We start from the raw sequence: 24,077 nt of genomic DNA on the forward strand, positions 1-24,077 counted from the left end.
TCCTCCCTTTGGGAACATCACCCTGTCCTAGGTGATTACACGGCCAGCTCCTTGTCATTCACATCTGTGCTGTGTCACCTCAGAGAGGCCTTCCCCGAGGCCTCGGGCAGAAGTCTCCCCTCGCCCCACAGCATCACCGTATTTTCTGCACTGTGCCTGCCACTCCCTGGGATTATCTTCCCATCATTTATTTTTTGAGTCCAGAAGGGCAGGGGCCTCGTTCTAGCCCGCTGCTGCTGGGAAGAGAGCCTGGTGCATGGTGGGGGCTTGCCACTTCGTGGCTGAAGAAGTGGGTGCCAGGCCTGGTACTGAGTGCCTCACCTGCAACCTCACTTCACAGGGAAGACCCAGGGTCTCGGGCCTGGGGAATGTCCTAAGGTCCCACAGCCGGGCCTGTCCTGGGCCACGTAGGCCTTGAGTCCTCTCCCGATGGCCAAGGGGAAGCTCCCTTCCCCCTGCCTGAGGGAAAATTCAGGTGGCGGACCCCACCATAGTGTGTGGGGGCACAGGCTCTTACGGCAGACAGACCTGGCTCTGCCGCTGAGCAGCCCTGCACCCTTGCCGAAATCACACCATCCCTTTGAGCCTCGGTTTTCTCATCTGTAAAATGGGGAGAATACATACTTACCTCACAACAGGGCCACTGTGCCAGCGCAGTGCTTTAGCGCATAGTAAGCACCTTGGAAATGGAAGAGGGGGATTGTTTACCACCGAGGCCCTTCCAGGCTTCTGAAGTCACCAGTACCCAGTCAAGCCAGAGCTATTTATTTTGCACATACCCAGAGTGGGAGGACTTAGAGCCCAGGGGTCCTGATGCCAAATGCAACTGGTTATCTTATCAGTGGGGTAAGCACCTACTCCAGAGATGGGCCAGATCACTTTGGCACCCTGGGGAGGGTTAATATCTTCAAAGGCGTTCAAACGTCAGTCTCGGTTATGCCTGGAGATTTAAGGGCTGTGGTTTGGTCCCTAATGCAAGGCATATGGGGGTGCAGCAGTGGTGGGAGCCCACTATGAGGGCAGCCTAACTTCAGCCTCTCCCACAAATGACAGCCCCCAGCTTGCCCTTCTTAAGAACCCTCAGTGGGGAGTTTCCGTCATGGCTCAATGAAAACAAATGTGACTAGCATCCATGAGGATGCAGGTTCGATCTCTGGCCTCCATCAGTGGGTTAAGGATCCAGCATTGCCGTGAGTTGTGGTGTGGGTCACGGACGTGGCTCAGATCTGCGTTGCTCTGGCTGTGGTGTAGGCCAACAGCTATAGCTCTGATTCAACTCCTAGCCTGGGAACTTCCATATGCTGTGGGTGTAGCCCTAAAAAGACAAAAAAAAAAAAAAAAAGAAAAAACCCTCAGTGACTTGTCAGTGCCCCAGTATAAACTCCCCAGTCTGGTACACAAAGGCTTTTCCAGTCCCTTTTCCCATTCCGTGGCCTTCCCCTCCCCATGTATCCTGATGCCCAAGCCCACTCGTCCTCAATCTTGTCATCAAGATCTTGTAAGTGGAGTTCCCGTCGTGGCGCAGTGGTTAACGAATCCGACTAGGAACCATGAGGTTGCGGGTTCGGTCCCTGCCCTTGCTCAGTGGGTTAACGATCCGGCGTTGCCGTGAGCTGTGGTGTAGGTTGCAGATGCGGCTCGGATCCCACGTTGCTGTGGCTCTGGCGTAGGCCGGTGGCTACAGCTCCAATTCAACCCCTAGCCTGGGAACCTCCATATGCCTCGCACGGGAGTGGCCCAAGAAATAGCAACAACAACAACAACAAAAAAGACAAAAAAAAAAAAAAAAAAAAAAAGATCTTGTAAGCGAGGCCGAATGCGGGGGTTCCGAGGTGATCGAGTCAGTTGCAACCCTGCCCTGTCGGAGTGGAGTTGCTACAGCAGCTGGGGGCCTCCCCGAACCAGCCCCAAGCCGAGCTTGGCCTGCATCATCTCAGAGTCCACACTCAGCCCGAGGTGTGGGATGGAGGCAGAGACTGTGCAGCCCCTATTCGCATTTTACTAACGAGGGCACTGAGGCTCCGGGGGGAGAGGTGATTTACCCAGCAGCTCACAGTTGGGGCTGGGAGTGCCACCCAGATGTGTCCGACTGGAAAGCAATGAAGACAAATCAAAATCCTGTGCGGTGAGTGTTGATAGAAGTCGGGTGAGTCCTGGGGAGGGACAACCTACTCCAGGGATCTAATCTCCACCCACCCTCTCTGTGGGCTCAGCTAGACTCTCAGCAACTTGAAGGCAGATTGTCTCATCTCTCTAGGTCTCCTTGCATCTCTCCCCATCAGGCCAGGCCCCATGTCTGGTGGGGTACAGCTTTGCCCTCACCGAGGTGACCAGGGTGGAGGAGAGTGGGGGTGGGAGGCAGGGCTCATCACCACTGCCTCTTCCTCCAAATTCTCACTTGTCCACTTTGCATGTGACCTGAGCAGTTGACAGAGAGCACTGATCATGCGAAGGTTCCTGGGGTGGATAGGGTCAGAGCTTCCAATTCACTCTGCCTGTCATTCACTCAACAAACATTTATCAAGCTTCTATTATTTGCTAAGCCATGTGGGTGCAATCAGATGTAATCATGTCTAGATTTTGTATGTGCTTTGTGGTCAATGGACCTGTAAGCCACAGTAATAGAAACATCAAGCGCTTATTGAAATACTCCCAGTGACTCGCCACACCAACCCTGTGAGGCAAACACTATTAGTACATCCTCATTTTTTTTCTCTCTCTTTTTTTTTTTTTTTTTTTTTTTTTTTTTTTTTTTTTGTCTTTTGATGGCCGCACCCATAGCACATGGAGGTTCCCAGGCTAGGGGTCTAATTGGAGCTGTTGCTGCCGGCCTACACCACAGCCACAGCAATGCCAGATCCCAGCCGCATCTGTGACCTACACCAAAGCTCACAACAACACTGGATCCTTAACCCACTGAGCAAAGCCAGGGATCGAACCCGCAACCTCATGGTTCCTAGTTAGATTCGTTTCTGCTGTGCCACAACGGGAACTCCCGTCCTCATTTTTCTGTATAAGAAATGGAGACAGAATTTTCTTTTTTCTTTTCTTTTTTTTGGTGATTTTAGGGCTGCATCTGCACCATATGGATGTTCCCAGTTTAGGAGCTGATTCGGAGCTGTAGCTACCAGCCTACACCACAGCCGCAGCAACGCAGAATCCGAGCCGTGTCTGTGACCTATACCACGGTTCTCGGCAATGCCAGATCCTTAAGCCACTTAGCGAGGCCAGGGATCCGACCCATGTCCTCATGGATACTAGTCAGGTTCGTTTCTGCTGAGTAACAGTGGGAACCCCAGACTCTGAATTTTCCACTGCAGAGTTGACCCAAGCCCCTTGGATGCCAATGTCCACACCCAGAACCACTGCACCTCATACCTCCTGGATGCAACGGGGGAGGGAGGTGGTGCTTTAATTTAGTGAGTTCCCCCAAAAGGAGGCAGCCTGTACTCTGGACGAAATGGGTTCAAATACTTGTCAGACCAAATTTTCGCTTTCAACGCCTATAAATATACCCTGAAAACTGTCCTTCCTTGCTTTTAAGGACTCCTACTGGATTATGGGAGTAAGGGCTCTATTTAAGGACAGGTAGCAACTGTGGATGCTCAACACGTTTGATTATCAAGGCACCAAGTTTTCAGAAGCCCAGAGTGACATAGAGCTGGGAAGCTGGCAGATGGCCTGGGGCTGGGCAGGTGGTATGGAAACTGTGGTCAGAGGCTGCTTAGAGACTGATTTGCTGCAGGGTCCGGACCGACCAGAGGCCAAAGATATGTACTAGTCTCAAGGCGCCGTGCCCTTTGTACCAGCAGGTGTGCCACATTGCTTTCAGGATATCAACGAAAGGAAAGGCTTCCTGTGCAGGAATCCCAACGCCCAACTTTATTGCTGTCCCAGAAGCAGAAGTGTCAGCCTCAGGTCTGCAGGAACGATTGTGTGGGTCTCCTGAACCTTAGGGCCTGGGAGGCCACAAAATTTCAAAGAGGAAATGTCCTTTGAAAGGAGCTGTCAAAACCTCGACTCTGGTGGGACTCGAACCCACAACCTTTGAATCACCACGCTTGGGTTGGCTAGAAGTCCAATGCGCTATCCATTGCGCCACAGAGCCAGTTACTGCCGTCTGCCCTCCAGCTCACCTCTGCTGTAAACCGCCCTTTTCCCGCTCTTCTAGGTGTGGCGCTGGGCCTTGGCCAAATTCTGTTCCTGTCTCCGGAGTGTGGACTCCGGATTCTCCGCCAACAGTGCGGTGGGGGTGCTCTCCTCCCACGAAGGGACGCCGGGGACAGAGGGGTCAGGGCTCGGGCAGAGTGCGCCTGTCACCTTCCCGCCCCAGGGGTCTCTGCGGCCGGGCGGGGCGGGGCTGCGCGGCGCGGACTACAACTCCCAGCGTGCCGCGCGGGACACCGCCGGAGGCCGTCGCTCGCGCAGGGGCGGCGGGTCGGGCGGCGCCGCCAGCTCTGCGGCTTGCTCGCGGTGGGCGAGGCGCGGGAGGCGGTGTTGCCGGCCGGCGCAGCTGGTTTGGATTGCGGGAGGCAGGCGGGGGAGGAGCGCCGCAGGCGGGCGGGGCCGGCCGGGTGGCCGGGCCCTGCTGGGCGCAGAGCTGGCGAAGCTCTGCTGAGACCCGGCTCTGCGCGCCCGGGCGCAGCTGATGCCCCCCGCGCTCCCCACTCTGCTACCACAGCAGAGCTGCATCTGGACTGGCGGAGCCGACATCAGGTGAGTACAGGTCAGGGCAGTGAGTGGGTCCTCGGGCTGGGGAATGTGCCCGGCCGAGTCCTGGAGAGGTGGCGGTACCCGCCTGGGTCGGGGACGCGCCCTGGTGCTCTGTCTCCAGCTGGGCATTCTGCTACTCCCCTGGCTTTTTAGAGGCCAGGGCGGTCCACAGTGACCCAGGATCGAGGCCCGAGGGATCTGGGCATCCCCTTTCCTCCCCTTGGTCCCATCGCCCAGCCTTCCGGGACGAGTTCTTGCCTTCTGCCCTGGTGGGCTCTGGGAGCCCAGAGAACTGAGGACCTTGGAGACCCTTGGCATTTGAGTTTGGGGGCGTTGGTTCGGTCCCCCGCCGGGCTTTTGCTTCTCGCTTTGAGGAGGGGGAGGTGGTCTCAGGTGAGCTCATGTCCTCATCTTGACCTGGAGACTCTCAGGCTACATCATAGCCGTGACCTTCAGCCCCTCCCCAAGAATAGGAGAACCTGAAGGAAAACAGTCGCATCGGTTGCACCTCAAGCAAGTGTTTAAAACGCCAGGAGCCGTAATCCTAGCCCCGCCAGCTGTTCCTCTCCCCTTAAGGCCCCATTCCCAAAGATTGATCTGAGTGGCTTGCTGAGTGTATTTGTGGGGGTGCCTTCAAGGCCCTCTTCCTCTCCCTGTATCACTTTTCCCCTCTGGGCGGTAGCACCTCCAGGCTCTAACCTGTTTTCTCCATCGCCCTCTGTGGGCCAGCAGAGGCATGGCGCTGCCTGGGCCTTTGGGCAGGGACTGAGCAGGGCTCCTTCTCCAGATTGGGTGTTGTGGCTTGGCCTGATCATCCACACAAACTCCCTAAGTCTCTGGGTGGAGAGTTGAGACAGAAGCGCTAAAGTCAGTTCCCACTCTAAGCCATTTTGGTTAGGACCCTGTACGTCAGGAGAGTGGACTGTTCTGTTTTGACTGGAAGGGCTTCTGAGAGCAATTCTCTTCACACCCATTTTACAGAGGGGAGGACTGAGAACCAAAGTGGGGAAGGGACTTGCCCAAGGTCATTCAGAGGAGTTCCCGTTTGTGGCTCAGCAGTAACCAACCTGACTAGTATCCGTAAGGACAGTGGTTCGATCCCTGGCCTCCATCAGTGTGATTAAGGATCTGGTGTTTCCGTGAGCTGTGGTGTAAGTCGCCACGAGGCTTGGATCCCACCTTGCTGTGGCTGCGGCGTAGTCCAGCAGCTACAGCTCCGATTGGGCCCCTAGCCTGGGACCTTCCATACGCCTTGGGTATGGCCCTAAAAAGACAAACAAAAACTAAGGTCATTGAAAGAGTCATAGAATCATAAGCAGAGAAGAGATTAGGGGGCTAGAAACCAGCCTCTGCCTCTCAGCTCTGAAACTCCTCACCTCAAGTCCCATGCCGCTAGCCTGCTCCTTCCAAACTGTTCCAGAGAGGATCCTGGTCCTCAGCTACCGTACTCAGTATAGCTAAGCCTCACTATAGGTTCATTGATGCTTTGAGATTATAGTGGCCTGGCCGCCTGGGCCAGGAAGTAGGGGCCCCAGGCATTTGGGTCCACTGACTGCCTTGTGCCCACAGGTCACCATGCTGCTTGGGGCATCTCTAGTGGGGGTGCTGCTGTTCTCCAGGCTGGTGCTGAAACTGCCCTGGACCCACGTGGGGTTCTCCCTTCTGTTCCTCTACCTGGGGTCGGGCGGCTGGCGCTTCGTCCGAATCTTCATCAAGACGGTCAGGCGCGATGTCTTGTGAGTACCTAGTACAGCCCTTCCTGGGGTCTCCTGCTCCATGTTGGGCTCCTAAGCCCCCAAATCTCCCCAAACCAGACAACCATGGCTGCGCCCAGCACAGGGCACCTGGGCCCCACAGGAGCAGCCTCTGCTCCACACCCTTCCCCTTGCAGTAGTACATGGTACCTCCATTTCCAAGGTCAAAGTCTCCTCCCTTAGAATCTCCTTAACTTGGTTCTCCTTAGCCTGGAGCAGACTTGGGAGCCTGGGCTGTACATGGAACCCCAGGCATGTTGAGGGACATTGCAAGGGGTCCCAAGAACATGCTGTAGCTTCTGGGAGGGTCAAAAGGAGCCTGCAGGGAGGGCCCTGTCCTCCAGCTGTCATGAGTCTGAGAGGGCACTGAGTTCTAGAGCAGGGCCCCAAATCATGTCTGGGAGAACCTGCTCCCCAGTGAAAGTCAGGTATGGCCCGCGGGGATATCCTGTACCAGAAACACCTGCTGCCCCTGCTCTGTTCCAGGCGCTGGGCTGACTCTGGGGCTCAGGGGAGAATGAGGCAGACCTGGTCCTGGGGTGAGCTCAGACTGGTCGGGGAGACTGGATTGGACACAGTAAACCTCTAAACGGGCAGTGCCATGCACCCTGACAGTCTTGCTCACAGCAGTGTCCCAGTGACACACACTTAGGACAGGCAGCTCAGTAGTCGTCATTCTGAGTTGACTACAGAAGGCGGTGTGGAGTGGCCACTGCAGGAAGGGTTGTAGCAGCAGAGAGCTGTGGGAGCAGGGGGCACAGAGAGGTGGCTGCAGGCCGGGGCCTTGGGGACTCAGAGACGGCCTCTGGGAGGAAAAGCAGTTGTACTCGAGAGTCACCTCAAGGAGGGGGGAGCCGGGGGTTCCAGCCAGAGGGCACAGCATCAGCAAAGGCATAGAAGCTGGGGAGCTGGGAGAGGTCTGGGATCAAAGATGACAGGGACGGGGCAGGAGAGGGGGCTGTTGCCAAGCGATCCCACAAACACTAACTGAACATCTGCCCTGTGCCCGGCACTGAGTAGGGGGCAAGGTGGGGAACGGGACAGAGTGCCCCCCGCCCCCACCCCTTGCTGGCTCACTGTGATAGAGGGTTGATAGGGGGCTGGGGGAGGTCCGGGCCGAGGTGTTTGGACTTTGACTTGGGGCCCTGGGCTCGTGGAAGGCTCTGTCAGCAGCAGACTCCTGCAGAGCTTAGAGGGCAGCAGGAGTTGAACTCTGGAGCCAGATAGGACTGAGGTTCAAGTGTCAGCCCTGCCACATCCCCCTTGGGAAGCCCAGGGCCAGCCCTCTGTACCATGGAGAGAGTCGTCACCCAGGTCCCCGGTGTTACCATGCAGCATGGGTGAGCCCCGCGTGTCGCTGCCCCGCACACGGGTGCCCGGAAAGGGGAGCATGGCAAGGGACCCCGCTCTGGACCTTCAGGCCAGTGGCACAGCAGCCTGAGCCGAGGTCTCGAGACCCCCACATCCCAGCCCAGCAGTCACGGCTCCCTTGCTTGCTTCCCCACCAGCGGCGGCATGGTGCTCTTGAAGGTGAAGGCCAAGGTCCGCCGGTACCTGCAGGAGCGGCGCACGGTGCCCATCTTATTCGCGGCCACCGTCCAGCGCCACCCCGACAAGACAGCCCTGATCTTTGAGGGCACAGACACACGTTGGACCTTCCGCCAGCTGGATGACTACTCGAGCAGCGTGGCCAACTTCCTGCAGGCGCGGGGCCTGGCCTCAGGCGACGTGGCTGCCCTTCTCATGGAAAACTGTAATGAGTTCGTGGGCCTGTGGCTGGGCATGGCCAAGCTGGGCGTGGAGGCGGCGCTCATCAACACCAACCTGCGGCGGGACGCCCTGCGCCACTGCCTGACCTCCTCCCGCGCCCGGGCCCTCATCTTTGGCAGCGAGATGGCCCCAGGTGAGCCCCCGAGGAGCAGGAGACTGGCAGGGCCCACCCTCCCCCAGGCACTGCCACAATCCCCTGCCAGCCCCGGCAGAGGCTGTGTGGCTCAGAGGTTAGGGGCATGAGCCCTGGCATCGGGTGGCCTGGGCTCTGCCCCAGTTAACCGGAGACCCGAGAGATGGAAGCTCCTGCCTCGTGCAGTTTTCAGGGAGCTGCTTCACCTCAGGCACTTGCAAGGTGGCTGATACCAGGCGAGCCTTCAGCGTGGTCCCTATCCTTGTGACTAATTAGACCTCAGTTGCCTCATCTATACAATGGGACGAGGACTCTGTTCCCTGCTTTCCCGCAGAGCTTATGTTTATTGGCCGCCACTGACCAAATACTGAGCTTGGGGCTTTACCAAAGGAGCTGTGATCTTCACAAAGCCTGGCAAGGTAGAGGTTGTCCCCTTGGCATTAGAGATGAGAGACTGAGCGTGGTGAGAGGCACCTACACAGCTGTCACATGACAGCACTGGGATTTGATACCAGGCTTGACCACAGTGTCCCTGTTCTTTCTCTGCACGCTGCTGTGGCTGAAGGATGATGGGCAGAGGAGGTTATTAAGATGCTGCAAAGGGGAAAGGATGCAGCAGGGAGAGGGCAGGGGGCTGGACAGATCAAGAGGCAGCCAGGGGAAGTGTGACCAGCTGGGCAGGGACTGGCCTGTGCTCAGGCCGGGTGAGTAGCTGGACATCTGTAGTGCACAGAGGAGCCTGAGAGAAGGTTCCTTCCCTCTGAAGAGGCCGGAAGACCACCAGCCTGTGCCCTGCTGTCCTCCCTTCTAACCAGACCCCCGCACACTAGCATAGCACAGTGAATCAGAGGGTGAACCTTGGTGTGGGATAGAGCTGGCTGTGAGTCCCAGCTCCAGTGCACTCTGGCCAAGTCTCTCCCATTCTCAGAGCCTCAGTCTTCTCATCTGTAAAATGGGCTGATACTGGGGTGTGTGAACAGGAGAATGCATGTAAAGAGCCTGCCTTGTGGTTAGCCAGCAGCGAACGGGAGCCCTCGCTCCTGTCAGCATCGTCCTTAGAGTGAGGCCCCAGATGCTTCACCCATCTCTGACCCACCCACCCGGACAGCTTGCTCAGCCCAGACACGAGCAGAGGTCCTGGAACACGGGGTGTGCTGGCCGGCCTGCTGATCTGCCCTGTCTCCCCGCAGCCGTGCTAGAGATCCATGCCAGCCTGGACCCCTCGCTCAGCCTCTTCTGCTCCGGTCCCTGGGAGCCCAGCGCAGTGCCCGCCGGCACGGAGCACCTGGACCCCCTGCTGGAAGATGCCCCCAAGCACCTGCCCAGCCGCCCCAACAAGGGCTTTGTAGGTGGGCCCCCTGCCCCCACAGAGGGATTCTAAGATGGCCAAGGGCAGAGCCCTGGCCTCTGGGCCTGGGTTCTTCTCTAAACTTGACTTGTTGCCTCCCTTTTCCATGAGGGAAAATGAGGACAGTAATCCTGGGCTTACTGCAGAGGCTGCGGGAGCAGATGCAGAGAAAGTGCCAGGCACGCTGCCTTCCTTGATGCCTGACCTGTGTGTGCACAGCCATGGGGAGCCCAGGAGTTTGGGCTGGGGCTGGGGGCGGGAGGCGAGACCCTTTGCATATTCGCCCAGCACCCGCTCAGTGCAGGCCCCCACTGGGCTGTGATCCCCCCTGTGCTGGGCTGCCTGCCCCCGCCCCCTCCAGGCAGCCTCCAGGACGCTCAGGCCTCTCTTCCCCTGCGCGCTGGCCTGCCTTGTGGAGCCTCCAGCTTCCGCATCACCTGGAAGCTCAGAGCCCTGGCGAAGTTCATATCCCAGCTCTGCTGCTTCCCTGTGTGACCCCGAGCTGCCCTCTGAGCTCCGTCCCCACAACCACAAAATCGGGAATGGTGACAGAACCTATGTTATGGAGTGGCTTTGAGGATGAGAAAAGATGCAGTGGGGAGTGAGGGTGTGGCCAGAAGTGCTCCATAACTGGCCGTCGTCATTTATTATTGTGTAACCTCTGCGTATGTGGGTCTTGCCTGCTGGGTGCTTTTGTAAGCTCCTTTTGTGTGTGTGTGTGTCTTTTTACGGCTGCACCCACAGCGCATGAAAGTTCCCAGGCTAGGGGTCAGATCAGAGCTGCAGCTGCTGGCCACAGCCACAGCCACAGCAATGCCAGATCTGAGCTGCATCTGCGACCTATGCTGCAGCTTGCGGCAATGCTGGATCCTTTAACCCACGGAGCAGCAAGACCAGGAATTGAACCCAAACCCTCCTAGACACTAGTTGGATTCTTAACTCACTGAGCCACAATGGGAACACTTTTTTTTTTTTTTTTTTTTGGGTAGCTCCTTGAGAGCAGGGACTCTGGCTAGTTTAGCCTGGTGCTCTCGTGGTGCCCAGCTAGGGCTGGTATACAACAAGCACCCCCAAGAACATGAGATGGTTGCTCTGTAACATGCAGAGGCATCCGGTGGTGTCCTGACCTCCTGGTGGGGCTGAGCCTCAGATGGAAACTGTAACGTGACCATCCCTGGGCCGGGCTATGGGGGGATGAAGACATGGTCAGCAGTGCAAGAGTGACCACTGCACCCGCTCCCTGCAGCTAATGCCTCCCCACACTGAAGACTCGGGGTAGCCGTCACCTCCTTTGAGAAGCCCTCCCTGGAGTTCCCATTGTGTCTCAGCAAGTTAAGAACCTGACTAGTAGCTCTAAGGATGCAGGTTTGATCCCTGGCCTCACTGGGGGGGTGAGGATCTCGCACTGCCCCAAGCTGCAGTGTGGGTCACAGACACAGCTCAGATCCACTGTGGCTGTGGCTGTGGTGTCGGCAGCAGCTCCAGTTCAACCCCTAGCCTGGGCATTTCCATAAGCCACAGGAGTAGTGTTTTTTTTCTTCGTCTTTTTTTTTTTTTTGTCTTTTGTAGGAGTAGCCATTTAAGAATAAAAACAGAGGAGGTCCTGTCATGCCTCAGCAGTTAACGAACCCGACTAGTATCTGTCTTTGAGGACACGGGTTCAATCCCTGGCCTCACTCATTGGGTTAAGGATCTGGCTTTGCCTTGAGCTGTGGTGTAGGTCGCAGACATGGCTCGGATCTGGCGTTGCTGTGGCTCTGGTGTAGGCCTGTGGCTACAGCTCCAATTTGACCCCTAGCCTGGGAACCTCCATATGCCACGGGAGCGGCCCTAGAAAAGGCAAAAAGTCAAAAAAAAAAAAAAATGAAAGAGAACATTTGTTGAAGGAACAGGTGCAGGCATTCGAGCAGAAAGGGGTGTCTGGGGTCCTCAGGGTAGGCTTCCTGGAGGCGGTGTGACGGGCGTGGCTGTTGAGCGATCCACACCTCTAGATGTCTGTCTGTCCGACTCTGCCCAGCCTGTGCTGCCCTCTGTCCTAACTGCTCCTGTGTCTGTTTCTTCAGATAAGCTCTTCTACATCTACACGTCCGGCACCACGGGGCTGCCCAAAGCTGCCATCGTGGTGCACAGCAGGTAGGGGGAGGTGCTCTGGGGGGAGGCCCGGGGGTGGTGGGCCCGGGGGCCTCTCCTCCCGCCTTTCCAGGCCCCACCGAGCCCTTCGCCCTCTGCCCTCCCAGGTATTACCGCATGGCTGCCCTGGTGTACTACGGATTCCGCATGCGGCCGGATGACGTCCTCTATGACTGCCTCCCCCTCTACCACACGGCAGGTATCCTGGGCCGGCCTGCTCCGCTTCCAGCACCCCCAGAGCCTCAGGGAACCCCATCCCTCTTGGCGGGCAGCGTGTTATGTAGAAACGTGAGCTTTGAAGTCACCGCTGGGTTCATTTGACTTGAACCCAGATCCACTGTCATTGCCATGGCCATTGACTTGACCCCTGAATGAGAATGGCCATGCCAGCATCACTGGGTGTGTGGCTGTGTCCCGCAGGGCACCTGGGCTGGTCTGACTTTTCAGTTCATTTCGACCTGTGTGCACAGCCTTGCTGCTTGGTCTTAAGGGCTTATAGAAAGACAGGGATGGGAAGTTTCCATTGTGGCTCAGCAGGTTAAGAACCCGACTAGTATCCATGAGGATGCAGTTTCAGTCCCTGGCCTTGCTCAGTGGGTCGAGGATCCAGCATAAGTCACAGACGCAGCTTGGATCTGGCGGCGCCGTGGCTGTGGTGTAGGCCAGCAGCTGCAGCTTTGATTTGACCCCTAGCCTGGGAACTTGCATGTGCTGCAGGTTCGGCCCTAAAAAAAAGAAAGACAGGGATGGAGGAAAGGTAGTTCCTGCCCTCATGGTGCTTAGAGCTTGGGTGTGTGTGTTTGGGGCAGGATGAATGATGGGAACCTACCCGACCACCCGATCCTAACACAGGCCGTGGCATCAAGTGTGAGGAAGGGCAGGGAGCAGGAGCTCAGCTCAGGGGAAGAGCCCACTGATGGCCAGGAAGGCTTCTGGGAGGAGGTGTACCCAAGGCAGGCCCCTGTGAGGTGCAGAAGCCAGGCAGGCCAGCCCAGGCGCCCCCTGGCTGTTTGGGAGCAGGAGCTTGGGGCAGCTCTGGAGGCCCCGGGGACCGTCTGAGAAGTGTGCCCTGGTCCCACGGGCCCTCGGGAGAGAGATGGGATCCGTGAGGGTTGGAGGGACAGGAGGAAGGAGGAAGACTGCGGAAGGACCTGTGAGGAGGTTGGGCTGTGCCAGAGGAGGCCCTAGAGGGAGGGGCCTCCTGTCTGCGTGACCTCGGGGCCCACCGTCTGCTTTCAGGCAACATCGTGGGCGTCGGGCAGTGCCTGCTCCACGGCCTGACGGTGGTCATCCGGAAGAAGTTCTCCGCTTCTCGGTTCTGGGATGATTGTGTCAAGTACAACTGCACGGTGCGCACCGAGGGGCGGGCATGAGCTGTCCGGTCCCCTCCTGACCCCCACCCGCTCCACCCAGCGACGTCTCATAGCCGAAGGCAGCCAGCCGTCTGTTCAGGGCAACACTCCCCATAGTTCGGAGGGGGAAACTGAGGCCCCGAGAGGGAAGGGATGGCACAGCCCGGCCCTGGGCCGGCCACCGGGCTCCTGGGGTCTGGGGGGCCGGGGAGCCATGGAGCCAGAGCAGCCTCAGGGGCCCAAACTCACCCCATGTCCACCCCCAGATCGTGCAGTACATTGGCGAGCTGTGCAGATACCTCCTCAACCAGCCACCCCGGGAGGCGGAAAAGCAGCACCGGGTGCGCATGGCACTTGGCAATGGCCTCCGGCAGTCCATCTGGACCAGCTTTTCCAGCCGCTTCCACATCCCCCAGGTGGCCGAGTTCTATGGGGCCACTGAGTGCAACTGCAGCCTGGGCAACTTTGACGGCCAGGTGCGGCCCAAGCCGGGGACCACTGGTGGCAGAGGGGAGGGAAGATCTCTAGTGTGGGAGTGTGGGTGCCGCCCGCCCCCCAATTGTCTGGTCTCGGGCCCATGGTGGGAGAGCCAGGGCCCAAGTCTTGGCCTTTGCAGGTGGGGGCGTGTGGCTTCAACAGCCGCATCCTGTCCTTTGTGTACCCCATCCGGCTGGTCCGTGTCAACGAGGACACTATGGAGCTGATCCGGGGACCCGACGGCGTTTGCCTTCCTTGCCGGCCAGGTCTGCTTCAGGGTTGGAATTAGGGGTCAGAGCGGGAGGGGCTGGCTCAGGAGGGAGAAGGGGCAGAGGGGCAGGGGAGCCCGTCCTGATCCGCAGCCTCCGTCAGCTCTCTTAGGGCCGCAGGTCCTTTTTTCATCTGTCACCCTCCTCATCGCTGGTCCCAGCCAGCCCGCCGTCCATTGGTGCACTTCTGTGTTGTGGATCCTGGGTCCATCCTCCTGGGATCAATCCCGGCTCAGGCCCCAGCTCTGTGCCTTGTTCCCCTCATGTGCACACAGGGCTGTTGGCAGCGCCGCCTCCCGGGGGCGCCCTGAGGATCCCTGTGGTAAAGAATGCGGAGCCCTTTGAGTGGAGCCCAGCCCGGGGAGTGCCGGCTCCGCCGAGGCCGGCCACGCAGAGCTCGGCCACCCCGTCATTGCTGGCTTTGACGTTCATCTGTTCAGGGACCAGACGTTCTTGGGTTCCTCCATGGACCGGAGAGAAACGGGTGTTTCGGTGGGCAGAAGGGTGCCTTTAGAGGGTGAAGGCCCCAGGGCGACTCTGACACCGCCTCCCCTGCCTCAGGTGAGCCAGGCCAGCTGGTGGGCACCATCGTCCAGAAGGACCCCCTGCGGCGCTTCGACGGCTACCTCAACCAGGGCGCCAACAATAAAAAGATCGCCAAGGATGTCTTCAAGAAGGGGGACCAGGCCTACCTCACTGGTGGGTGGGCACGTCTCCCCAGGCTTTTAGCCCCTTGGGGAGGGGAGGGAGGGACCGAAGGGGCCTTTTCCCACCTTCAGAGGACCCCTCCCCGGAAACCACCCCGACACACCCCGCCCCAGGCCACACCCCTGAGCCCCAACTCACACAGCTGCTCTCCAGGCGACGTGCTGGTGATGGACGAGCTGGGCTACCTGTACTTCCGGGACCGCACGGGGGACACGTTCCGCTGGAAAGGCGAGAACGTGTCCACCACCGAGGTGGAGGGCACGCTCAGCCGCCTGCTGAACATGGCCGACGTGGCCGTGTATGGTGTGGAGGTGCCAGGTACCTGGTGGGGAGTGGGGGGGCAGGCATGTGGGTGGAGGCACCACAGGGGCCGTTGCCAGTGCTCACTGTCCACTCTGCTGCCCCCAGGAACCGAGGGTCGGGCTGGCATGGCCGCTGTGGCCAACCCCACTGGCAGCTGCGACCTGGAGCGCCTTGCCCAGCTCCTGGAGAAGGAGCTGCCCCTGTACGCGCGCCCCATCTTCCTGCGCCTTCTGCCTGAGCTGCATAAAACAGGTCTGTCCCCCCCACCGCCACCACCGACTTGCGCTCGCAGGGGCCAGGCCCAGGCCCGTTCCTGGGCCTTCTGGAAAGACCAGAGTGGCTGTCGTTCCGCGTGTGTCCACCCCCCACGCCCCACCCCCGCGGCCTTGCTGGGAGGTTGGTAACCTGACCTTCCTGTGCAGCCCCAGCCTTCAGCAGCCCATCTTTGCAAAACAAATGCCGATTGAGTGCCTAGTCTGCTCGGGGCACTGCGGCTAAGCCTTGGGGATATAGGTGACAAATTCCGGCAGGACCTCTTGGAGCTTCTAGAGCAGTAGGGGAGGCAGCCACAGGATAAGGAATTTCAAAGATAAAGATGGAATGGAGGTCACTGACCGAAAGGTGAATGAGGTGGGCTGGGATTGACTGGGAGGCTCCCCGGAGGAGGTGTGGGTTTGGCTGAGACCTGAATGAGAGAGGGGACTTTGTGGGGGTGGCAGGCATTGGGGGTGTGGGAACAGCCAGTGTGGAGTCCCTGAGGCCAGAGAGCGCTTGGGGGCTCGAGGAGGGAAAGGAGGCCCTGAAGCTGGAGCCAGTGAGGAGTGGGCAGCGGTGTGGGGTAGGACAGAGGGGGCTGCAGGGGCCTCATGTCGGGGGCGGTGGGAGAGGGCACGGACTCGGCCAGGGGCAGTAGGGAGCCACAGAAGTGTGTGAGCAGGGTCGTGACCTGGTCAGATTCGAGTGCTGCAGATGGCCCTGGGGGTGGGGGTGGGGTGATAAAAAAGGGGCCATGCTCACCCAGGGAGGGGTGAACAGGGGGTCCACTGGCACATGGCACGGGGGTGTCATCTCTGTCCCCTGCTGACTCTCAGGAGTTCCCCAATGGGCAGGAAGCATGGAGGCTCGTGCCCAGCCCTCCCCTCTGCTCTCCTCGGTCCTTGCTGTCCCTCCTGGCTCCCCGCCACTGCTCAGCTTCTCCTGGCCGCTCAGCCTGAGGCCCTGTCTGCCTGGCTGCCCCAGGGGACCGTGATGTCAGCTCTGCCTTGGCGGAGGGCCTCCCTTGACTCATGTGGGTGCACCTGAGGCAGTGGGAGGGTCCGACGAGGGTGCTCATCCTGCACCAGCCTGAGGGCTCCCTGAGGACCAAACGACCACTGTCACTTCTTTTTTTTTTTTCTTTTTTTCTTTTTTTTGGCTTTTTAGGGCTTCACCCGTGGCAGCATATGGGCGTTCCAAGGCTAGGGGTCAAATCGCTGGCCTACGCCAGAGCCACAGCAACCGGGGATCCAAGCCGCGTCTGCCGCAGCTCACGGCAATGCCGCATCCTTAACCCACTGAGCGAGGCCAGGGATCGAACCCGCATCCTCATGAATGCTCGTCTGGTTCCTTAACCGCTGAGCCGTGATGGGAACTCCCACTGTCACTTCGGTGTCCAAGAGGGGCAGGGAAGCTGTCAGACCTCAGGCCTTGTTGCAGAACAAGCACCCCAAATTTACTGAGGGCTCAAAACAGCCATTTTATTTGTTCACACTCTGTAGGTCAGCAATTTGCAGTTAAGTTCAGCTGAGTGTTCTTCTCTTGGCGCCGCCTAGGGTTAAAGAGCTGCCATTAGGTGTAAGGTGGCCTCCCTCTCGTGGGGCTGCCAGCTGGCTGGCTCTGCAGCAAGGCCCATCAGAACTGCCTGCAGTGACAGACACGGTCACTCTTTGCACCCTCCAGCACAGCCCCCAGTAGCGACTGAGCGCCAGAAGTGGAACCCATGTGACTGAGAAACTGCATTTCAAATTGTGTTTAATTTTCATTAGATTTGCATAGCTACTTCTGGCCAGTGACGCCCCTCTGGGCAGGGCCAGTCTAAGTGGCCTTTCCTGGGATGGTGCATCTTTGCTCTGTGTGGCTTCTCCTCCTCCAGAGGCTAGACGGGTCTTAGGGGTCTGCCACGAGGGTGGGGGTGGAAGCTGCAAGGCCCCTTGGGGCCTAGACCCCCGCAGAACAGCCACAGCACTGCTTCTGCCACCTTCTAGGAGGCAAAGCATGTCGTAAGGCCAGTCTGGATCCAAGGAAGGGTTGAGAAAGACTCCGACTCTTGCTGGGAGAAGTGGCCCATCCCATGTGGCAGAAGAAAACCAGGGCAGGGATCCAGAGCCATTTCCGGCATCTCTCATACCTGCCTTCAAATCCCAGCTCCAGTGCTTCTGGGCTCTGTGACCTGGGCCCAGAGATAGGCCTCTCTGAGCATCCGTCTTCCATCTGTACAGTGGGGCTAATCCCAAGGACTGGAAGGTGCATCATTTACATACTCTGCAGGGGAAACCGCTCCTGGCTGAGCTGTTTCAGAGATGTTAAAAATCTGAAATCTTGCATCTTAGAATCCAGCTGCCCCTGGGGTTGATGTGTGGGTTAAATGAGGTCGCTTCTTTCTGCACCCGGGAAGTGCTCCTGCAAAGGGAGCCGATTCGGGTCCTCACTCTGCTGTCGCTCAGCATGTGGCTCTGGACACACAGCCTCCCCTCTTCAGGCCTCTGCCCCCCTGTCTGCAGGAGCCGGTGGGTGGCAGGGCTGCTCTGAGAAGCAGTACACACTGTAATGGATGGAGGCTTTGCAAACTGTAAAGGGCTGTGCCCCTCCTCCCAAGCTTCCCCTTTCCCAGCTTCTCTCCAGCCCTCCTTCTTGGCCCCTGCCCTGCCGACCTCTGACCCCTCCTTCCCTCTTGCCTTCCTGCTCCCTCAGGGACTTTCAAGCTACAGAAGACAGACCTGCGGAAAGAGGGCTTTGACCCAGCAGTCGTGAAAGACCCGCTGTTCTACCTGGATGCCCGGAAGGGCCGCTATGTCCCGCTGGACCGAGAGGCCTACACCCTTATCCAGGCCGGTGAGGTGAAGCTGTGATTTGCCCCAAGTCCCTCTGAGGCCAACAGATGCTGGATCCAGAGCCCCAGCTCCCAGCCCAGAGGGTCCTGGGCGAAGCCAGACCAAAGCAAGCAGGGCCCGGCACTGTGACCCCGAGGTGCCGACCCCCGCACCCAAACTGCCAAAAGCCTCAGTGCCACCTCCCCCTTTCCCCGGGGCTTTCTGTGAAAGCCTCATGTCCACGTTCTGTCTTGGAGGCCATGCAGAGCCTCTGGCCCCAGGCTGAGACTGAGACCGGGCCCCTCAGGGTGATGTCTTGGGTCAGAGCAGAGGGGAGCAGAGAGTCACCAAGCACTCCACGGAGAACAGGCAGCTTGTAAATGGGACCAGGGCGGAAGCCCCCAGACTCAGGAAGCCAGTGGAGTGGGCAGGGGCAGTGGTGGCCACCGAGCGGGTGTCTAAAGGGGATCCAGGCCCTGGAGCTGATCGAGTGTCACTCAGCCCTGCCTGTCCCTCCCTGAGAGCAGGAGGAGCACTGGAGCTGCAGCCGGAGGCCTGGCAGGAGCACCCCTCATCCCCTCCCCTCCCCTCCCCTCTCAGGTGGCTGCCTGGCTGCCCCTCGGGCAGGGCTGTTCTGTCTTTGTGGGTTTGTCCCGGTCACCTGCTCTATCTCCCCCAGCTATGAGAGGAGAAGGGGTAGGGGGCGCTCAGGAGCCAATAAATTCTGCCTTGACTCCCCCAGCCTGCGTGCTTGCCACTGGAGCTCACCCCCAGCCTGCTCAGGCCCAACCCCTGCCCTGCTCTTGCACTCACTCAGCCACTCGCCCTGAGGGATGGGGCAGATAGGGTGGCACAGCCCCTGTCTGCAGCGCCTTGCCTTAGATGGGGGCAGTTCCCCTGGGCCTGGCAAGGAGTCCAACTGCAAGAGCTTGAACATCCAAACCAGCTGTGTCACTTAGGAGCGCCTGGCCTTAGGCAAGTGACTTAGTCTTATCTGTGTCAAGGGAGTAGTTAGGGGAATTCCTTCAGAGAGCTAAGGTAGACCAGAGAAAAGCCCTCTTCGGGGAGTTCCCTTCGTGGCTCAGTGGTTAACGAACCCAACTAGTATCCACGAGGATGCAGGTTCAATCCCTGGCCTAGCTCAGTGGGTTAAGGATCCTGTATTGCAGTGAGCCGTGGTTGCAGACGCGGCTCAGATCTGGTGTGGCTGTGGCTGTGGTGTAGGCTGGCGGCTGCAGCTCCAATTCAACCCCTAGCCTGGGAATGTTCATACGCTGCCACAGGTGCAGCCCTAAAAAGCCAAAAAAGGAAAGAAAAGAAAAAAGAAAAGGGCTGCTCAGAGCCATGGAGGGTGGAAAGCTTAATGCAGGGCAGGATCCCTTCTGCAGACCCTTGCTTGTTCCCTCTGCCTGGGGTCTGGGGCTGCCCAGCCACCTAGGTGGAGCAGTATGTCTTTCCAGGGCAGTCAGCAATAACAGAGGAGGGCCAGCTGTCCCGGAGAGCCCACCGCTGCCGTTATGCCCAGGCTGGGAATGCATTTCCCAACTGGAAGGGGGTCCAGCCCAACCTAGGGCAGCAGTCGGCGTGCATGCCCCAGGGCGTTCTCTTCACTATGCAGCCCTCACCACTGTGCCACTTGACTGAAGTCGCACAGCAAGTAGTGGGGCCTGGAGCCTCAGCCCCATGCCCTTCCTGCTGCTTCCTGGTGCAGAAGGTCACGGGAAAGCCAGATGAGGTTCCATTCCACACATGCTCTTGAAGCCAACTGTGAGCCACACCCCAGGCCAGCCGCTGACAGTTTGGGTGGTGGGTAGCCATGAGAAGAAATCTGGAATGTCGCCTGAGGGAGTGATCTTTGAAAGACAGTGGAGCCAGGTGCCACGCTTAGGGGAAAGCAGGGGGCATGGGTGTGGGCAGAGCTGGATTGGCCCTTGGAGAGCTATGCCAGTGGGCTTTGGGAGTCGGGGGCATGGCTGCAGTGGCCGAGTATGACCAGCAGAGGGCGTATGGAACTTGCAGAATTTGGTCCAACCCTACCACCCAGCCCTGGGAAGGAGGAAGGGGGGGGGGGGAGCAATTGAGTCCACACTTCGCCCTTAGGCAGGTGCCCAGACCAGAAGACTGTGGTGGGCCTTTGGGCTTCCAAGGGGCTGGACTTGGCCAACAGTGAAGCTTTCTGTCTTTAGCCCTCAGGAATGTGCTCTCCAATGGGAAGGAGCCCCCCCAGGGTCCCCTGTTCCTCCCTGCAGTCACCAAAAGGCAGTATGGAGTAGTTAAAAGCTCCAGCTCTGGGAGTTACCGTTGTGGCTCAGTGGTTAACGAATCTGACTAGGAACCATGAGGTTGTGGGTTCAATCCTGGTCTCATTCAGTGGGTTGTGGCTCTGGCATAGGCTGGAGCAGCTACAGCTCTGATTCGACCCCTACCCTGGGGCCGCAGGAGCGGCCCTAGAAATGGCAAAAAGACAAAAAAAAAAAAAAAGGAGCCAATCTGCTCTGGGTTCAAGTCCACTTGAACCTCAGTTTCCTCACCTGTAAATGCAGGTCCAGGAAACCCTACCTTGGAATATCTGTGAACATGTAATGAGACCTCTCTCGGAAATCTCTCTAATGGCTCTGGTACATGGCAGTTAAAAGAAAAGGGGGGGAAGGATTTCCTGTTGTGGTGCAGCGGTAACAAACCAAACTAGTACCCATAAGGAAGCTGGTTAAGGATCCAGCGTTGCCGTGAGCTGTGGTGTAGGTCACAGATGCGGCTTGGATCTGGTGTTGCTGTGGCCGTGGTGTAGGCCAGCAACTACAGCTCTGATTTGACCCCTAGCCTGGGAACTTCCATATGCTGCAGGTGGGGCCCAAAAAATACACACACACACACGCACACACACGGATAAAAGGGGATATATTCAGGTGTTAAGACCCCCAGATTGGGAGTTCCCATCGTGGCTCAGTGGTTAGTGAACCATGTGGCTAGGAACCATGAGGTTGCGGGTTCGATCCCTGGCCTTGCTGCTCAGTGGGTTAAAGATCTGGCGTTGCTGGGAGCTGTGGTGTAGGTCGAAGACACGGCTCAGATCCTGCGTTGCTGTGGCTCTGGCGTAGGCTGGCAGCTACAGTTCTGATTAGACCCCTAGCCTGGAAACCTCCATATGCCGTGGGAGCAGCCCAAGAAATGGCAAAAAGACAAACAAACAAAAAAACCCAGATTAGGCTTAAATTTCTCACTTCCCACCTCACTTCCCACTCCAGGGTTGGGGGCAGGGATGGCGGGTGCTGCAAGCCCCTCCAGGAAGGCAGGAGGGCCTGAGCCCCGCAGCTCTCCAGTCTGGCTCTGGTCATCCCAAACCATGGCTGTGAGTCATCTTCCCAGGCCTGCCATAGGTGTTATGTGCTTGTGGAGTTAATTAACGATAGCTACTGTTTATTGGCCGTTTCCTGACATTTATATAGTGCTTCACGATTTACAAAGCGCTGAGTCCATCTGCGGAGCAGATTCTAAACGCCTATTCTGGGCAGGGTGGAGGGGTGGTATGAGAGATCTGGACCCTACATCTGCCCTCAGGGAGCCCACCATCTGGGGCAGGGGAGGGGGGCGGCTAGCAAGCCTAGAAGCAGAGAGTGTGTGCTTAACTGCACCCCAACGGGTGGGGGTGGGGGGTCGAGTTTCCTGGTCACGGAGGCTTTTGAAGGAAGAGTTATTCAAGAACAGGAGGATGGAAGGGGCGGCAAAATGTAAACGTCTGGAGGTGAAAGGCGAGCAGGGCAAAAGAAAGGGCGGCGAGGCTGCAGGGGGGGCTGGGGGGCAAGGCAAGGTGTGTGCAAAGTGAATCCTTTGCGGGCACTGCTGCTTGCACGTCTCCAGGAGTGCTGGGTGCTCTGCTAGGGAAAGCCAAACCTTCGACTTGCTACTGCACCACTACGGAGCATGTCCTATGTGCAGGATGCAACGCCAAGCACTTTATGTGCATTATTTCATTAAATCCAGAACACAAAGCAGCTGCTTTTTTTTTTTTTTTTTGACTGTACCTACATCAGGCGAAGTTCCAGGGCCAGGATGGAACCCACACCACAGCAGGGAACCGAGCCACAGCAGTGGTAGCGCCACGTCCTTAACCTGCTGAGAGCCATCAGAACTCCAAGCAGGATTTTAAAATCCTCATTCCACAGATAAGGAGCCTGAGGCTCAGGGAGGCTGAGATTCGCCATAGACCACAGGGCCTGTGAGTAGCAGCGCTGGGCCACAAACCTCCGCCTTCCTATCTGCAGGCTGGGCAGGGATTCAGGGAGGTGGAAGGGGCCTGCCTTGAGTATCCCCGGAGGCCCTGCCGCCCTCGGACAGGCAAGTGGCCGCCCTGGCCAGTGCTTGGCATATCACTTTCAGTTCCTGGGAAGAAGGTTAAATACCTCCAAGGGGCCTATTGAGGCGCTGGCGGCCAGGGGAGGGGCCACCGAGTGACTTTCAAAGGGGCCTGAATGCGTGGCCAGCCCCTCCCCGGGAGGAGGGGGCCCTGCTTCCTCCCAGCCTAATGATATTCTGGGCTCGGCCCGCGTCTTTGGCGGCAGTTTAACCCGAGCCGGGCGGATTTCTTTCTCACTGATCTCAGCTTGACACCCAATTAGCACAAGAATGGGAGGAGGAAGCCTGCGAGAGGCGCCTCCCAGCCTCCCGGGGTGCACGAGGGGGGCGAGCGGGGAGACAAAGGGCAGCGGGCAGGGGGGCACCCGCGCCCTCGCCTCCCCCCACAGCCCCCGCCATTGTGTCCCTCGGAGCTTCGTAGGGGCTGGAGGCCAACGCCCGGCCGGCCGGCCTGCTGGAGGGACGGGTGGGGGCCCAAGCTCCTCTTCTGCGTGGTTCCCCAGGGAAGGCCTCGGGCGAACCTAGCTCAGCAGGACACGGTGAGGGTTAGGGACCCTGAAGGCACAGCCCCCTGGGGTTTGGGCCTGGCATGTAGGGGCCGGGGAAAAGGGCATCGGTTCTGAACCTCGGATTTCACATTTGGAAAGTGGAGCTTGGAGTTCCCTCGTGGCCCAGCAAGTTAAGGATCCGGTGTTGCCACTGCAGTGGCTCTGGTTACAGCTGTGGCATGGGTTCCATCCCTGGCCCCAGAACTTCCACATGCTAAGGTATGACCAAAAAAAAAGTTAATAGAAGTCCCTGTCATGTGAAGTACCTGGCAGGTGCAACCACGGAAGGAACAAAATGTTAGGCTCTTATTGCTACTAATTAGGAGGCTGAGTAGGTAGGCTTGGGGTCAGGAGAAGGGACTTTTTTTTTTTGTCTTTTTGTTGTTGTTGTTGCTATTTCTTGGGCCGCTCCCGCGGCATATGGAGGTTCCCAGGCTAGGGGTCGAATCGGAGCTGTAGCCACCGGCCTACGCCAGAGCCACAGTAACGCGGGATCCGAGCCGCGTCTGCAACCTACACCACAGCTCACTCACGGCAACGCCGGATCGTCAACCCACTGAGCAAGGGCAGGCACTGAACCTGCAACCTCATGGTTCCTAGTCGGATTCGTTAACCACTGCGCCAAGACGGGAACTCCCAGAAGGGACTTTCTAAGAGTGAGAGCAGGCATTCTGAGTGCGTGGACTTGCCCCGATGTGAGCCCCCAGCCTTGGGCTTTGCCAGAAGCTGGGGGACCCCCTGCCTGCCAAGACGTGGGGAGGATTCCTGCTCCTCTGGGAGGGAAGGTGGGCTGCTGGCCTCCCTGAATGCTCTCTCTGCCCACCTGCCCCTCCGCAATTCCTGGGGACTCGGCTGAGATGTGACTTCCTCTGGGAAGCCTGGCTGATCCCAGGGCTCCTCCACTCGCACAGGCCCCGCCTTCTCCCTTTGTAACACTGACTGCGCTGCGTGGTCTATGCTCACATCTGCATCTTTTCCAAAACATCAGCCCCAGGAAGGCAGAGACCCTTTGGCTTGTTCCACCCCCCGTGGCGTTCACAGCACCAGCGCTGGACCTGGCGTTTAATAGGTGTTCAGTAAATGTTTGTCAAAGGGATGCTTTTCAAAAGCTCCTTAGGCGCTCCTGTTCAAGCCCCCGAGGAAGTGATTCC

General features: G+C 58.4%; 2 protein-coding genes and 1 non-coding gene across 4 annotated transcripts in view; 2 read left to right on the forward strand and 1 right to left on the reverse strand.

The window, feature by feature from the left end:
• The window catches only part of STXBP1 (syntaxin binding protein 1), a 775,650-nt gene that overhangs the window by 653,771 nt on the left and 97,802 nt on the right, over positions 1-24,077 (forward strand). The window lies entirely within an intron of this gene.
• Positions 3,033-18,766, forward strand: SLC27A4 (solute carrier family 27 member 4). Of its 2 annotated transcripts, none has more exons than XM_084997740.1 (13): positions 3,033-3,173; positions 5,858-6,449; positions 7,976-8,370; positions 9,561-9,719; positions 11,782-11,851; positions 11,956-12,047; positions 13,088-13,197; positions 13,467-13,676; positions 13,817-13,943; positions 14,508-14,645; positions 14,808-14,972; positions 15,063-15,209; positions 17,907-18,766. In XM_084997740.1, the coding sequence occupies exons 2-13, from the start codon at positions 6,289-6,291 to the stop codon at positions 18,062-18,064; spliced, it is 1,932 nt and encodes a 643-aa protein (XP_084853866.1). In that variant the 5' UTR covers positions 3,033-3,173; positions 5,858-6,288; the 3' UTR covers positions 18,065-18,766. The 2 variants fall into 2 exon arrangements, with proteins under 2 accessions (XP_084853866.1, XP_013849357.2); XM_013993903.3 differs by lacking the exon at positions 3,033-3,173 and adding an exon at positions 4,412-4,716 and having other exon boundaries at positions 6,283-6,449.
• TRNAR-UCU (transfer RNA arginine (anticodon UCU)) lies at positions 4,018-4,108 on the reverse strand. Its single transcript is given in 2 exon segments — positions 4,018-4,053; positions 4,072-4,108. It is a non-coding gene; the product is annotated as a tRNA-Arg (tRNA).

The sequence above is a fragment of the Sus scrofa genome, chromosome 1, assembly GCF_054392235.1.
Source record: "Sus scrofa isolate SSC_HxYL_T2T_F1_AM1 chromosome 1, Sscrofa_HxYL_maternal_Yorkshire_Landrace_v2.0, whole genome shotgun sequence".
Classification (NCBI taxonomy): domain Eukaryota; kingdom Metazoa; phylum Chordata; class Mammalia; order Artiodactyla; family Suidae; genus Sus; species Sus scrofa.